This window comes from Anabrus simplex, chromosome 2, assembly GCF_040414725.1.
Source record: "Anabrus simplex isolate iqAnaSimp1 chromosome 2, ASM4041472v1, whole genome shotgun sequence".
Classification (NCBI taxonomy): domain Eukaryota; kingdom Metazoa; phylum Arthropoda; class Insecta; order Orthoptera; family Tettigoniidae; genus Anabrus; species Anabrus simplex.
This window is the reverse complement of record NC_090266.1, coordinates 625,349,758-625,366,882: the sequence shown is the minus strand read 5'-3', so window position 1 is coordinate 625,366,882 and position 17,125 is coordinate 625,349,758. Positions and strand designations below refer to the sequence as shown.

The 17,125-nt window shown below is 38.3% G+C and overlaps 1 protein-coding gene across 1 annotated transcript in view; it reads left to right on the top strand.

Annotated features, from left to right (window-relative positions):
* Positions 1-17,125, top strand: part of LOC136862971 (mitochondrial disaggregase) — a 123,213-nt gene that overhangs the window by 82,891 nt on the left and 23,197 nt on the right. Inside the window, exon 9 of the mRNA XM_068225828.1 lies at positions 12,617-12,810. Coding sequence (XP_068081929.1) covers positions 12,617-12,810 — 194 coding nt within the window. The remainder of the gene's footprint in view (positions 1-12,616; positions 12,811-17,125) is intronic.

The window sequence follows — 17,125 nt, the reverse complement described above, 5'->3', positions numbered from 1 at the left end:
CTTTGCTGGCGAGATGTAGTGTTTACAGTGCATTATATCTTCTGGTATGGGCTATATAAAATTTGTAACTTTCATTGACCTGTCTGAGTCTCATCCTTGGCTTTGACAATATGAAAGTGACTGAGGTATGAGTGATGTTAGTAATACCATTCCTTATGCAGCCAGTCCCTGTTATGAATGGTGTGAAAATATCGCTCATAGGGTTGGTTGGTGCATGTATTTCAGTGGGCTTGGCAGACTGATATGTAATAGCAGCGGCTGGCTCGGTGAGGAAAGCAACAGGAAACTACATCACTCCTCATTTCCCTAGTACGCCTCTTCAGTGACGCCTAGGCTATTTATGACAGCTGTTGGCTGAGCTGCAGAGGATCAAACCAGCCTTCGGGCTGAATACCCAACATACATTGTCTGTATCGTATTAATTTTTATTTATCAAGAAATTGTTTTATCCATCTTCAATGCAGTTCCATTAACAGTTTAAGCAGGTGATTCCTCAAGTTGGAAGCAAGTAATCATCAGGCTAAAAGCAGATGATCCTTAGTGGATCAGGTGGGGAGTAGGTGATACTTAAACGTTATTAATGTCTGCATCATATTAATTTTTGCTTATCAAAGAATTGTTTTATCCATTTTCAATGTAGTTCTATGTGCGTTTTTCATTTTTCCCTAAACCTTCAGTCAGGGGTAAGTTGATCTACATCACCGGTTAGAAGATATTTTTTGATAAATGTTAAGCTGAAAATCAGTCTTCCACAACTAACTGTTCAGGAAAAGTGAATTTCTAATTTAGCGTTGTTTTCACCCCAACCTATTTTTTACTCTAAACATCATTTAAAGTATTCTCCAACACTTTTTAAATGTTGAAAGTCATTTTTGCTCCAAAACTTTAGAAAGAAACAGTCAAGAGTGAGTTGGTCTGCATCACTAGTTAGAGAATAATTTTTGATAAATGTTAAGCTAAAAATGAATTTTCTGAGGCAATTGGTATAAGAGTTATTAAATTTTAAAATTAAGGGTTGTATTCACCCCCTATCTAATTTTTACTCTAAAAGTCGTTTATAGTATCCTCAGACACTTTTTTTAACATAAAGTCATTTTTACCCCCAAAAACTTCAGATAAAGACAGTTGAGGGCAAGCTGATCAATATCACCGGTTAGAGGATAAATTTTAAGCTAAAAATCAATTTGCTAGGACCATCAGTTTGAGTTACTGAGGTCGATAGGTGCAGTCATTTAAGTGTGGCCAGTATACAGTATTCGGGGGATAGTGGGTTCGAACCCCACTTTCGGCAGCCCTGAAGATGGTTTTCCATGGTTTCCCTTTTTCACACCAGGCTGTACCTAAGACCACGGATGCTTCCTGCCCACTCCTAGCCCTTTCCTGTCCCATCATCGCCATAAGACCTATCTGTGTCGATGCGACGTGAAAGCAAATTGTAAGTTGGATTAGGAGTTATTAAATTTTTAAGTTAAGGGTTGTTTTCACCCACTACCTAATTTTTACTCTAAGTCATGTCTGCCTCCGTAGCATGACGGTTAGTGTTATTAGCTGCTGTCCTCGGGGGCCCGGGTTCGATTCCCGGTACTGCCAGAAATTTAAGAATGGCAGGAGGGCTGGTATGCTGTTCGAATGGTACACGCAGCTCACCTCCAGTGGCGATGTACCTAAAAAGAGCTGCATCACCTCGGGATGAGGACACGAGTTTGTTACGTTTTACTCTAAGTCATTTAAAGTATCCTCTGTCACTTTTTTAATGTTAAAAATCATTTTTACCCCAAAACTTTGGAAAGGAACAATTGGGGTGAGTTGATCACTATCACCAGTTAGAGGATAACTTTTGATAAATTTTAAGCTAGAAAGCAATTTTCTAGTGCTATTGGTTTAGGAGTTACTAAATTTTTAATTTAAGGGTTGTTTTCACTCTGACCTATTTTTTGTGCACTAAACGTCATATTTACTTCAAAACTTTTGAAAAGTGTAGAAAAGGGCAACCAACGGGCAGAGTGGCATAGAAAAGGGGCCCGTAAGTTTAACGCCTCACTTTTAGCTAACGTTAGGTTAAATACTTTTCGAGCAGCTAGTTCGGTCAGCCTTAGCCCCCACCTCAGCCTTGGTGAGGTTAAGCCCTGTCGAGAAGGACAGCCAGTGAAGTTAACTCAGAATTATTAGCTAACGTTACGTTAGCTTAGATTGGGTTAGGTTAGGTTAACATGTGGTCAGCATGAGTTTAAGCCCTCACTTTTAGTCAGAGTGCGGAGTTAAGCCCTTACCTTTCATGTGGTTAAGGGCCCAATCTTAGGCAAAGTGTGAGGTTAGCTTAGCCTAACTTAGCCAAGGTGTGAGGTTAGCATAGCATAACTTAGCCAATCCCTCCTCCTATAGGCGGCGGGTGAACTCCCAAATTTTAACCTACCTACTAATGATGTTGAAGTACAGTCACGGTGACACTGTGTGTGGTAAGACTGATTGTTAATGCTTCTGGTGAACGTTGTGCTGGGTTTATGTAAATGACATGTCTTGCAACATTTGTGTTTACAGAGAAAAGAGCCAGGTTGTGGTGAGGGTTGCTGTGATATTCATAGTGAGTGTGAATGCTGTTGAGGTTTACTAGGCTCCTGATTACAACTATGGGGCATTAATATTACATGTGGGATGAGGATAAGAGAAGAGTATGTGCTTATTTTAAAATGATTGATTTTGTGGAGACCAGGAAAGATGGTGGGGTCTGTTTGCCATTTTGTTATAAGGCTTGGTAGGAGCAAGACAGCGTGACTCCCATGGTGAGAAACATCACAAAGTTATTGCTCCCACCCTTTCACCTCTACAGGTGACTAGTCAGAGACAAGTCAGGCGCTCGTTGGCCAGCTCATCTACTACACCAGTCATCACTACGTGCTTCCAGCGGTATGAGAAAAAAACTAGAAACACGAACCCAGAGATTTCCAGCGGCTTCTGCTAGACTGATGAATCTGGAAGGGATGGCTTCCCTATAAAGGGCATGCAGACTATTCGCAGTGGTTCATTGTGAAGTCAGTCAGCGGTTGAGAACGAGCAGTGCAGTGATCATGTCGCTTCAGTTCTGTGAAGGCAGCACTGAGGAGCGAGTGCTTTGGAGCGCTGGAGTGCTGCGTGTGAACTGACGGAACAGTGCAGCTGATCGATGCGATATCATGAACAGAGGACTCACATGTGTGAGTACAAACTTTGTACCATGAACAGACTTGTGTTACTGTGTTGTGTGCCCGTAAACTGTGGACTGTGCAGCCACTAAGTTGTTCTGCGAATTTATTCATGACAATCCTAGGGTACAAGCAATAGTGTAGAGTACGTGTGAACGTGAAGTGTGTAGTGAGACTTTTTAGCCCGTAAGTGTTAGACAGAAATATTGGTGTGACTACTGAACAGTGAAAGCACAGAGAGAGCACCGACTAGTGTAATTGTGTGCCTGTGCGTAAGTGATTATTAGAGTTAGTTTATAAATCTTACAATAATGCTACAAGTCGTGTATGTACTTATCTACCACCCCACCATCTTACTACACTGATATGAGAGGCATCTCCAGTATGACAAAACTCTATCATTCAGCCTTGTCATCCACGGCAAACAGATTTGTTCAGATCGGAAAGGCCATGCCGCCTACTACAACTACCTGAAGAAGGCCCTTACTGTTAGGGGTTACTTCATCCAAATTGGCTGACCGCCAGGTTTCTCGAGACATGAAATCTGTCCCTAGATTTATTTATTTATTTATTTATTTATTTATTTATTTATTTATTTATTTATTTATCCCACCAGCAAACACATTCTCCATTTACAGGTGGATTTTATAAAACATAATGCATGTTATAAATAATAGAACTGGTGAAAAAATAACAAGAAAATTGTATTCAAAATATGAAAAATAAGAGAAAGAGAAAGAAAAAACAAACATGAGAATACAATAAATTCAGTACTTGTTGTTTGCACCATCATATTTGGTATAAATATTATTATACAGAAATACAGTTCATCATCATCATCATCATTTCCCTTTATCCAGCTGTAGCCGGGTAGGGGCAAATATGGTTCCTCTCCACTTTCTTCGGTCTTTCCATCACTCCTCCTCCAACACTGTGTCCCAGTCCAGGTTTCTTTCTATAATGCTGCGTTGGTTGGTATCCTTCCATCTCAATCGTGGTCGTCCATGGCCTCTCCTTCCTTGGATTTGCATTTCCATCACCTTTTTTGGCATTCTTTCGTCGCTCATTCGCTTTATGTGCCCAAACCATCTTAGTCGGCTCTTCTCTATTCTATCATTCATTTTTTCCACTCCAATTTCTTCCCAGATTTTCTCATTCCTTATTTTGTCTCTTCTACACTTCTGTATCATACTCCACAAGAACTTCATTTCGGCTGCCTGTATTCGACTCTCATCCTTTGTCATTGTCCAATTTTACAATTATTCTAACATAATATTTTAACAAAAACCTGTTATACCTACTTTTATATGGTACGCTAAGTACTAAATGATACAGCATTTTATTTTTTTAATCAGATGATGTTATCTGTGTGGAAACTACAGTTTTCACATGATGCATGAAGTCTTGGAGAGTCATTGTAAAATCAATCCTTCGATTACATGCAGCAATTTTGCTAAAAGGGTTACACATTCTAACTGTGGGAGAAATTTCATGGCTCACTGTTTTAATGTGTTCACAATCAAACATTTGTCTTGTCTGTAAATTCATACTTTTCACATTAAAGTTCACTCTGGCGAGTAGCTCACTGTCATCACTCCCATTATTTACGAGTGTAACAAAAATATTTGTTGCAGAACATCCCTTCTATTATATAATGATGAAAGTTCAAATTCATTTAGCAAATTATTGTATGAAACTTTTTCTTTCAGTGCTGAAGTATGATGCATTTTGTAATACAGAATGCGCAAAAACTTTTTTCGATCTTATTTATATGGGTCTGATAATGAGGTGTCCAAACAACACATGCATATTCAAGCTTACTACACACATATGTATTATAGAGTTATTAATGTACCAACATCTTTTTGTTCCCTCGAATTCTGAACCACAAAACTGAAGGATCTCAAGGCTTCGTTTGTAATTTTTTCAGTGTGCCTTTTGAAGGACAATGTAGTATCCATTAAAATTCCTAATCCTTTTACTAAATTAGACCTTCCTAAAACTTTGTTATCCATTTTATATTCAAATAGTACTGTTGATTTATTCCTTGAAAGGGTTACTGTGAAACACTTATTATGTATTTTGTTGTTCCTACTCCACATATACTGTACATATTATTGATATCTGCCTGTAATTTTAAAGTATCCTCAAGAGTGCTGACAGTTCTGTACAATTTAACATAATCGGCATACAGTACATTAGACATTTTGAGTAACTAATGACCTTTGGTAAGTCATTAGTAAAAAACACTGAAACACTGAATATAAATTATTTTGTTTGGAGATACATTGCAAATTGTTTTCTACCAGAGAGATAAGATGATATTAATTTCAAAAACTCATGGGACAAGCCATAATTAGAAAGTTTTTGCAATAGTATCTAGTGATCCAGTTTATCAAAGGCTGTTGAAAATGCAGGGTAAATAACATCTGATCGATTCTTACTATCCAATTCCATTATAAATATCTTGAGCAAAATTTGCAAGATTAGTAACTGTGGACCTGCTCGAGAAAAAAACATGTTGAAAAGGGAGTAATGTAATATTTTACACGAGCAAAAATTCGGCAGTAAATTATTTGTTCAAAAACCTTCACCAGAGCACACAATGTTGATACAGTTCTGTAATTTTTCAGCTTTGCACTATCAGCAGACTTGAAGATAGGGCATACTCTGCTAATCTTCTGTAAATCCAGAAATATTTGAGTACTTATAATTAAATTATATATTTTAGATAAAGGCTTCATAATTTTTTTTAATATTTTTTTTTTTTTTTAATTTTTTTGCTAGGGGCTTTACATCGCACCGACACAGATAGGTCTTATGGCGACAATGGGATAGGAAAGGCCTAGGAGTTGGAAGGAAGCGGCCGTGGCCTTAATTAAGGTACAGCCCCAGCATTTGCCTGGTGTGAAAATGGGAAACCACGGAAAACCATCTTCAGGGCTGCCGATAGTGGGATTCGAACCTACTATCTCCCGGATGCAAGCTCACAGCCGCGCGCCTCTACGTGCACGGCCAACTCGCCCGGTTCCTAATTATTTAAGAACATCCTTTTAATACATACCATCAGCAAGCCTCTGTGGCTCAGGCGGCAGCGCGCCTGCCTCACCACTGGGTTCCGTAATTCAAATCCTGGTCACTCCATGTGAGATTTGTGCTGGACAAAGTGGAGGTGGGACAGGTTTTTCTCTGGGTACTCTGGTTTTCCCTGTCATATTTCATTCCAGCAACACTCTCCAGTATCATTTCATTTCATCTATCATTCATTAATCATTGCCCCAGAGGAGTGCGACAGGTTTCGGCAGCCAGCACAATTCCTATCCTCACCGCTAGATGGAGAAAGAGGCTGTGGATTTTCATTTTTCACATACCATCAGGTCCACTTGACTTACTCGATTTAAGATTTTTAATTGCCTCCCAATACATTCGCTGATACTATATATTGGCAAGATGAGAGATACTTGCAATTTATCTGTCTCGGTAATAATGTAAGATGATGCTTGGTCTGAATAAACACTTTAAAAAATCTCAGCAAAGTTGTCTGCGATCTCCTTACTATTATTTAGTGATATTCCATTAAATGTCATTGAATTTGGAAGCATATTGGTCATCCTTTTGCATTTGATTAAATTCCAAAAAAATGTTAAGTACTAGTTCTGAAGTTTTTCTCAGACTTGGCATATATGCATAATGGATCAGAGATTTAGATTCTCATCTGATGTCCTTGTATTTCTTAAATGATGCTCCGAAAATTTAGATCGCTTTCTTTGATTTTCTTTCAGATTTAATTAAGAAATATCATTGATATACCAACATGGATAAGTTCTTCTGTTATAAAGCCTTTTCTTTGGTACAGCATCCTTAATCACAAAATTAATTATTCTATAGAAACAAGTGCGTGCCTCATTTGGATCCCTGAGGTTGTCCAATTCCTTCCACTATTCCTCTTGGTTATAAAAATTAGCCTTATGAAAATTGTAACCTTCAACCACATAAGGTTTAATGGAAGAATTGGTTCGTTTAATAGATAATTCAGCTGACAGAGCAGGATGGTAATAGTCTTCAACCAAACCCAGTACTCTTCATTATCTCCTGTGTGTTCTTTCTCTTCATCAATATCGCCACCATGATGAGAATCATCAGAATCATTGCCTACCTGTGAAGATATAGGTTCAGGTACCCACTCATCACCATCTTCACTGAGTAAGTCCTCACAATCAGATGCATAGGTTAACCTCGCTATTTCTTCATCTGATATCCCTAAAATTCATATAAATACATGTATTTTGTATTCACATGAGTATACTAATGCTTAATTAGAGAAATCTTCCCAAAATACTAATGATCACTTTTGAGGTTAGAAACACACCATTACCTCAAATTAAACCCTAACCCGCAACATCGTGCTAGTTACAGATTGACAGTTTATTATAACCGCTGGCTTCAAAAAGTAGCATTGTTAAGGATATTTATACCTTCTAGGATGTTTTAAAAAGATTCACAACAAAATCAATATGTAAAAGATAATAAAAAGGAACAATTTAACTTGAGGCCGCATGGTATGTTTTGTTTACAAAAGTTTAAATACATATGCTGCCTCCTTGTGCCCAACTATCGAAATAAAAACAACTGCAATACGAAGCGCGGAACCCGCACGATCATTGCAGCCCAGTGTTATGCAGGGAAACAGGCTAGTTTTCTTTTAATAAAATAAAAACCCAACCTGCACGATTGTGTGGCTCAGGGTGGAAAGGGATACCCAGCACCAGTTTCACCAATAGCATCACCAGCAAGACTTATACAAGGTCATCATGACTGCACTTCATCCTGCACCATCTACCAGCTTCAGTGCAGATTCTGCCCAGCTTTTCACATTGACTTAACTATCAAGCCAACTAATATATGGCCATGACAGTACCTGCAAAACCTCATAACATGGGTCTTCCTGTCCGCATTCACACTTGGCTCAATCAATTAGATGATTGTTTCCCTATTCAAGACCTTAAACATATACCCCCCATCTTCTCACCTTCTCACCCTCTCGCCCTTAGTGATTGCAAAGTTGGACACCAGCTGGTGCTCAGGTCAAGGGAAACGCCAAGCATTAACAGTAGGTAACCACTCCTCTTTTCCATTCTCTTGTCTTCTCATCTCCCCCTCCCTTTACCTCACAGCAGTGTGTACTCCTCAACAGTGATGACTGTCATTCTTATTATATTCTCCACTGACTAAGGCTTCAGCCAAATCTTACAAATCTATCCCTACAATTCAGCCTTGCCATCTGGGGCAAAACAGATTTTTTCAGTCCCAAAAGCCCGTGCCTCCTACTACGACAACTTGAGTAAGGCCTTTACCACCAGATTTCCAGAGTCATATACACTGACTGACAGAGCAAATGCAACACCAAGGAGGAGTGGTTCGAAAGGGATGAAAGTTGGGGAAAAAACAGAGTCGGCACGGAAGAATAATTGATGTTTATTTCAAACCGATATGCAGGTTACACAATGCGCACGGCATCGACTCAGTAGGATGTAGGACCACCGCGAGCGGCGATGCACGCAGAAACACGTCGAGGTACAGATTCAATAAGAGTGCGGATGGTGTCCTGAGGGATGGTTCTCCATTCTCTGTCAACCATTTGCCACAGTTGGTCGTCCGTACGAGGCTGGGGCAGAGTTTGCAAACGGCGTCCAATGAGATCCCACACGTGTTCGATTGGTGAGAGATCCGGAGAGTACGCTGGCCACGGAAGCATCTGTACACCTCGTAGAGCCTGTTGGGAGATGCGAGCAGTGTGTGGGCGGGCATTATCCTGCTGAAACAGAGCATTGGGCACCCCCTGAAGGTACGGGAGTGCCACCGGCCGCAGCACATGCTGCACGTAGCGGTGGGCATTTAACGTGCCTTGAATACGCACTAGAGGTGACGTGGAATCATACGCAATAGCGCCCCAAACCATGATGCCGCGTTGTCTAGCGGTAGGGCGCTCCACAGTTACTGCCGGATTTGACCTTTCTCCACGCCGACGCCACACTCGTCTGCGGTGACTATCACTGACAGAACAGAAGCGTGACTCATCGGAGAACACGACGTTCCGCCATTCCCTCATCCAAGTCGCTCTAGCCCGGCACCATGCCAGGCGTGCACGTCTATGCTGTGGAGTCTATGGTAGTCTTCTGAGCGGACGCCAGGAGTGCAGGCCTCCTTCAACCAATCGACGGGAAATTGTTCTGGTCGATATTGGAACAGCCAGGGTGTCTTGCATATGCTGAAGAATGGCGGTTGACGTGGCGTGCGGGGCTGCCACCGCTTGGCGGCGGATGCGCCGATCCTCGCGTGCTGACGTCACTCGGGCTGCGCCTGGACCCCTCGCACGTGCCACATGTCCCTGCGCCAACCATCTTCGCCACAGGCGCTGCACCGTGGACACATCCCTATGGGTATCGGCTGCGATTTGATGAAGCGACCAACCTGCCCTTCTCAGCCCGATCACCATACCCCTCATAAAGTCGTCTGTCTGCTGGAAATGCCTCCGTTGACGGCGGCCTGGCATTCTTAGCTATACACGTGTCCTGTGGCACACAACACGTTCTACAATGACTGTCGGCTGAGAAATCACGGTACGAAGTGGGCCATTCGCCAACGCCGTGTCCCATTTATCGTTCGCTACGTGCGCAGCACAGCGGCGCATTTCACATCATGAGCATACCTCAGTGACGTCAGTCTACCCTGCAATTGGCATAAAGTTCTGACCACTCCTTCTTGGTGTTGCATTTGCTCTGTCAGTCAGTGTATATATCGCTATGAAGTATGATTACATCAGTGGTGTATACTGAGGGCTACCAAGGCTATCGGTGAAGCCCAAAACCTCAAATGAGAATGATGGAAATCTAAAGCACATTATAATGTAAGCATCTGGCACATTGTTCTATTTACAAAACTTAAAAGCAATGAGATAAAACGTCTCTCATATTTTGGAGTACAAGGCATCAGAGATTGATATTGCAGTCCAAGCGCTGCATCTCTTACTGTGCCTCATCCCGCGCATATTGCTACTGAATGCCCGATAGGTGCATGGACCGGGGAGATAGGTATGCTAGGCTTCGTTCCATCAGATCGCCACTTCTAACAGAGGTGAGATAGCTCAAAGACTCAAAGTTCTCCAGAAGTTTCCGAATTGACACGTGTTTATCGTATATACTTCCTCACCTCATACTTCTGACTTAAATACCAGCACTCTGTTATCTGTATAATTAACTCCCTTTTTCTTCTACATCCTTGTAGAAAGACACTCCAGGGCTACTGTTTCAGGAGTAATATATTTTCTTTTTATAGTCAGATCTGCTAAAACGAAATGCACTCTTTTAGGTTTAGTGTTCTCTTTGGTTTGTTGGAATTGAACCTGTGATCATGGGTCAGACACCACCACTGATCTCTTGAGGCAGCTAATAAACCAGTGAATGATGGGTATGACTGCTGGTAATGCTGTAAAATTCAAATTTTAATATAATAATAATAATAATAATAATACATGGCATCTCTTTAGGCTTGGTGGTGACCTAATGAGGATGAAATGAATGGCAAAGATGTGATAAATACCCAATCCCCAAGCCAGGGAAATTAAGAATATGATGTGGTTGAGTCTGAGAATTGAATCAGGCCCATCAGACCAAAGGCAAGCATTCTATCCATTTCGCCACAAATTTGTAGGTAGGGATAGATTTGTTAAACGTTAGGCTACCATCTCCGCTGATCAGGGGTTGAGTATTAGCAGTAGCAGAGGCTAGCGCAGTAGCTTGTGAAAAAGTCTTGACTACACAGCAGGCTACTCCGTTGGCTGTTGGCTGCAGCTCAAAACCCTTGAGGCTTGACATTCACTAAACCAACTATCGAAAAGGAGTAACCTAAGTCTAGTGGTAGCCCACGACTCGGTCCCAGCATACGCCAGTGGATTACGTGGTAACTGGCTGCTCTCTATCAGTTTCCTATGTCAGAAGAACAAAAAACACAGAGCGAGTTGGCCTTGCTGTTTGGGTTACGTAGCTCTGAGCTTGCATTTAGAAGATAGTGGGCTGAATCTTTCTGCTGGCAGCCGTGAAGGTAGTTGTTCATCATGGCTTCCCATTTTCACACCAGGTAAATGCTGGGGCTGTACGTTCATTAAGGTCGTGGCCACTGCCTCCCATTCCTAGCCCTTTCTTGTTCTAGCATCCCCAAAAACTTGAGTTAGTGTGATATAAGCACAAAAAAAAAATTATGTGTGTGATTATTTCAGTAGAATTCTCTTACCTCCACCCTTTATGACATTGCACATAATGAAAAATTAATTAAAGCATTGAACAAAAATGTGAATAATTTCATTTTTTTATTATAAGGCAACATTTTCATTCATCCACAAGTTCCTGCAATTCTTTTGAATCATTCCTGCAAGGGAAAACTGTGCGATACAGAAGGAACAACATTACATGTTTTGAAGGATATTTGGTCAAGTGTCCTGGGATACTTAAAACAGATATGTTGAACTCGTGGGAACTACCTTACGGACATTTGAGGTTACATGCCTTAAAATACATTTTTTTGTGCTCCCATTTGGATTTTGTTCCACCAAACCTTAAAGCTGTGAGTGATGTGTATTTACAGAAAGATGGTTACTGAGGATGGTTGTAGATCATTGTTAGTTCATTGTAAGAAAACGGTGCTGAAAAACCTTTTAAATTTACACATTGAATTTTGGTAAATTTTTCACAACATACATGGACTAATGTTTTTGTGAATTAAATTTTGTTACATAACATTTGTGTCTTGAACCTCTTTTCAATTGATATGAACCATTGTGAATATATGTATATCAGGAACTGAAGGATGAAACAAAATCATGAAATTCTGAGAAAAATTCAGTCTACCTTCCTTGGAAAATTATACATGATGGTGGTAATTTGTGTTTTAAGTTCTAATTTCAAATGTAGACCTCATAATAATGGGGGTTATCAGACACATTTCACATGGAAAAATTCATGGGGCTGATGACCAGAATGAATCAATAATGAATCAACAACAAGAAATATTAAATCCATGATACTTTGTTTGGAAATCATATTCATAAAGATTGTAAAATGTAATAAGGAAAAGCAAAGGAACTATATACTCAACTTTAATATACTAGATAGGTGGTTTAAATGTTAACACATTTTGTTCACTTAAAATTATTTCTATGTATTAGTGACCATCATTTTGAAATTGCTGAAGATATGAAAGTAGATTTTAAAATTTGTAATAGAATGTAATATCATTTTTATTATATTAGCAGTGATATCCCCTGTGTATGGAGATTAAACTGTAAATGAATTGGGGAAACTAAACAGTTGTTTCCAATTTACTTGTATTTTGCCCCCATGGTATTAGTTTCTTGCGATTTCAAATGCACTTTTAAATTTCAGGCAAGAATGAACTGAGTGAGAGAATTACTCTTTCAAGAAACTTTAAAGAGAAGGTAGTGTTCAAGATACTGAAGAAACACTTCGGAAGGGATGAGTTTCTTGGAAGAATTAATGAAATAGTATTTTTCCTACCATTTTCACGATCAGAACTGCACCGGTTAGTTCTGAAGGAATTGAATTATTGGGCCAAAAAGGTAAGCACATCCTGTTCATTTAATCAAAATAATTCTGTTTATCTCTGTTTCCTATTTTGGCTACATTTTTTATCCAAAACAAACAATATCCTTGTAAGCTTGACAAATTTTATGTTTATTTCATCCCTGTCATTACTTGGCTGTATGGAATTTATGGCAATTCAGATTTAAGATTACTAATAATCGTAAGATTATTTTTTTAGAGAGATAATTTTCTATAACTATTATTTAATAGATTAGTAGCATGATCATGAGTGACCATGGTTGCTTTAATGTTATCATTTTTTACAGCTGTGTATGTAGTAATAAAATTAACAGCACCTAAGATAGATGAAACCCCTGCTAAATGGAGCATTCCGCTAAGTAATGAGCTTACAGATGTGTGAATATCTTCGCAAATGAGAATATTTTATAATTATTACTGAAACTTATCATTTTATATACAATTACAATTTAACATAATTATCTGTCCTGACTATTTTAATATTTCCATTAAATATTTAATGGTTCTTAGCTTTGTCAAAAAGAAATGCAACACTTCCAAAGAAAGTAATAAAGTTAGAATGGATTCATATCAACAGAATAAAAATCTCCAACCAGTTACAGCATTAATAACAGAGAATGTGATTGTTAAACAGGACACTAGGTGGGAAAAAAGTTTCATTTCTGGATGTCACAGGAAAACTAACGTAAATGCAAAAAGTTACAATTTTCATGTTTTTATCATATGCGACTTGTTTTAGTCATGCCTTCTAATGGGTACACTACTGTATGTTTGGCAGGAATTGATAACCTGCGAGATACTGTCTTACGTGCAAAGAGAATCCAGGGATAAAAAATGGTAAATGATCATACAGCTGTTCAGCCTTATGCCATCTTCTGCACTCCTTATCATATTGACTTTTGCGATAGTTAGTTTACAGTTGTCAGAATGTCGATTTAACGTGCCTTAAAGGTAATGACATATGCGCCTCAGCAGCTTCTTTCTGCTCTCCTGTAAAGTTCATGAAATGTCTCTTACGACTGTATACCTCTGACATCCAGATTTGATGTGGGCATCAATGAAGAAGTTAGTGTTGTTAGTGTATTCAACAAGTTTAAACAGAGATGTTTGTATTCAGTGACACTGAATTTAATAGAACAGTCCCAAACCAAATTAATTTGCCTGAGAGAAATTTTGAGATGCTGAGTATGTAGTAGTAAGCAGGGGCGTAGCAGGAACATGAAATATGATGAAGCTGAACAAATTAGAATGAGGGCGATTTCCAAATTTATTGTACGGTACAGTTTCTGGTCCGAAGTTGTGCGAATTTCTCCATGGTTCTCAGGTTGCATATTGTATTTCTGACCACTGGCGTGGTGCTCTGACAATGATACCTCCCTTAATATCTGCCTTCCAGAAAGAGTAAAATGGATCTTCAGTTTTTCCCATTACTGACCTTAAAGTGACATGCACGACATGCCCCATTGGACTTGGACGAAAAATTGGATTTTTCGTAATCATCTGCGTTATTATTTCACATATAGTCTACAGATTTTACATATAATCAATAGTGTAAGAGAAAATTGAAAAAAAAAACCTCTTCAGGTCTTCCTATAAACTCCCAGTCTGTTAAGTGGTTTTTAAATGATATCCATATCTAAGTCTGCTACTGGATGAGTAGTATTTTTCTAAGTCATTTGAAGAGTAAGCAAAATTATGTACATAACAAAAATTATCTAAAATAAAGGGCGTTTTGCATATAGTCTATGATCAATAATGTAAGAGAAAATTGAAAAAAATTCTTCTGGTCTTCCTATAAGCTCCCAGTCTATTTGGTGATTTTTAAATGATACACATATCGAAACCTGGTCCTGGATGATTAGACTCTAAATATGATGTGTGGTAGAGATATAGTCAATGGTGTAAGAGAAAGTTGAAAGAAAAACCTCTTCTGATCTTCCGATAAACCCCCAGTCTGTTCAGTGATTTTTAATTATACGCATATTAAAATCTGCTCCTCTAAACATGAAGTTTGATCGAGATTGGATGAGTAGACTCTAAGTATGATGTTTGGTTGAGATATAATCAGTAGTGTAAAAGAAAATTGAAAAAAAAATATCCCTTCAGGTTTTCCTATAAAACCCCAGTCTGTTCAGTGATTTTTTAATGATATGCATATTGAAACCTGTTCCAGAATGAGTTAACTCTAAATACAAAGTTTGGTCGAGATCTATCCAGCAGTTTCCCCGTGATGGTGGAACAAACTGACAAACAAACAGACACGAAAGCTAAAAACCACTGATACGATCTCGAGTTGACCTAAAAAGAATAAATATATCAAAATAAAGCAAAATAAATTAAACAGTGGACCTCCTAGAATTTTATTTACAAGATAAATGATAAGAACTGGAATCACAGATAGTCTATTTGCATGTGATGTTACACTGTATAGAGTAGTAAATGAGTTGCAGGATTGTGAGCAATTACAAGAAGACCTTGTCAGTATTGTGAGATGGACAACAGACAATGCTGTGATGGTAAAGGGGATGAAAATTCAGGTTGTAAGTTTAACCAAGAGGGAAAGTTTTTTTCAGTTTTAATTACTGTGTTGATGGGGTGACAGTACCTTGTGGGGATCACTGTAAGTACATGGGTGTTACGAGGAGTGATCTTCATTGGGGTAATTGCATTGAGGCTGTAGTAAAGAAGAGATACTGATCTCTCCACATGGTTAGGAAGGTATTTAAGGGTTGTAGTAAGGATGTAAAGGAGTGGGCGTGTAATTCTTTGGTAAAACCCCAATTAGAGTACGGTTCCAGTGTATGGGAGCCAAACCAGGATTACTTGATACGAGAACTGGAAAAGATCCAAAGGGAAGCAGCACAATTTTGCTTAGTGATTTGCAACAAAAGAGTAGTGTTATGAAAATGTTGCAGACTTTGGGCTGGGAAGAAGACTTGTTGGTAAGGAGACCAGCTGCTCGACTAAGCAGTATGTTGCAGGTTATAAATTTCATTTTCTTTGTCCGTATTGAAGATCTACTTGTGATACAAATTCCTATAATTTTGTTAATTACCACCTATTCAATACAATAAAAACGTAATATAAACTTACATATTTATTAAGATGTTGATATGGTACATGTTTCGCTCCTTTTTCGTGAGCATCATCAGCCAATTATTATGTACTTAAGGTTATATAAGATCATGAAACAATTCTTTTGGATTAAGATTATGCCTATAAACCTGATTGACAAATCTTATAATATTTTACAAGTCATATAACAATAAAATTGTCTTTAAGTTGAAACATATTTGTCTAAAATCTATCTAAGTCTAACATTTTATTGATGTAACTCATCTGGTTAACATCCTTTAAAATTATTTAAAAAATAAAAATCTTTTGAGATCTGGCTAATTGTATTGATTCAATGTTGCTTAACTTGTATGATTGTCGTTAAAACTTCGTTAACTATATTGACAATTTTCTGCAGTTGATAATTGTCTGTTATGGACATTTAACTTGTTCTCGTTGTTGCTGGAGTAACATTTATACAAATGTATTGGCATTAATTTTATATTGTCAGTACGAGAATGTTGTTCGTGAACAAACTTGTTGAAACACTTTCTAATGTGATATAGAATTTAAAATGTTCTCGTATGTTCCAAAATGGGCTTGTTGGTATATTTTTCTTTCTGCTGCGTAATTGTCTAGTGTTGCTCCTAGCCTCTTAAGAACTACTTGTTCTGTTTGCACTCCTTGTGTTATATATATATTTAATAGCGCACAAATGTGCATTAAAAATACATTAATCTTTCGCATATTCTAGTAAAGATTTTGTTCTCTTGTTGCACTTGCTGAAATGATAGCGATCGCAACGTTTGTCACACAACATACACACACAATGTAGAGATGGTTCATGGAAGCCTGATCGCTCCTTGTATTATATGAGACTCAGTAAATAATAATTGGCTGATGATGCTCATAAAAAAGGAGCGAAACACGTACCATATCAACATCTTAATAAATATGTAAGTTTATATTACGTTTTTATTGTATTGAATAGGTGGTAATTAACAAAATTATAAGAATTTGTATCATAAGCAGTATGTGTCGAGCTGTCAGTGGAGAGATGGTAATAACAATTTGTGTTTATAATTTCAATTTTGTGTAAGATGTATTAATTTTAGGCAAGTGCAAGTAGTTAAGTTGAAAATAGATAGCAGTAAAATAACATTAAAATTTGTAAAAATTTAAAAAAAAAAGGAAATAAAAAGAAAAATCAATGTGATACAGTTCAGTGTACCTTTATTTGGTGGAGACATCAGAGTT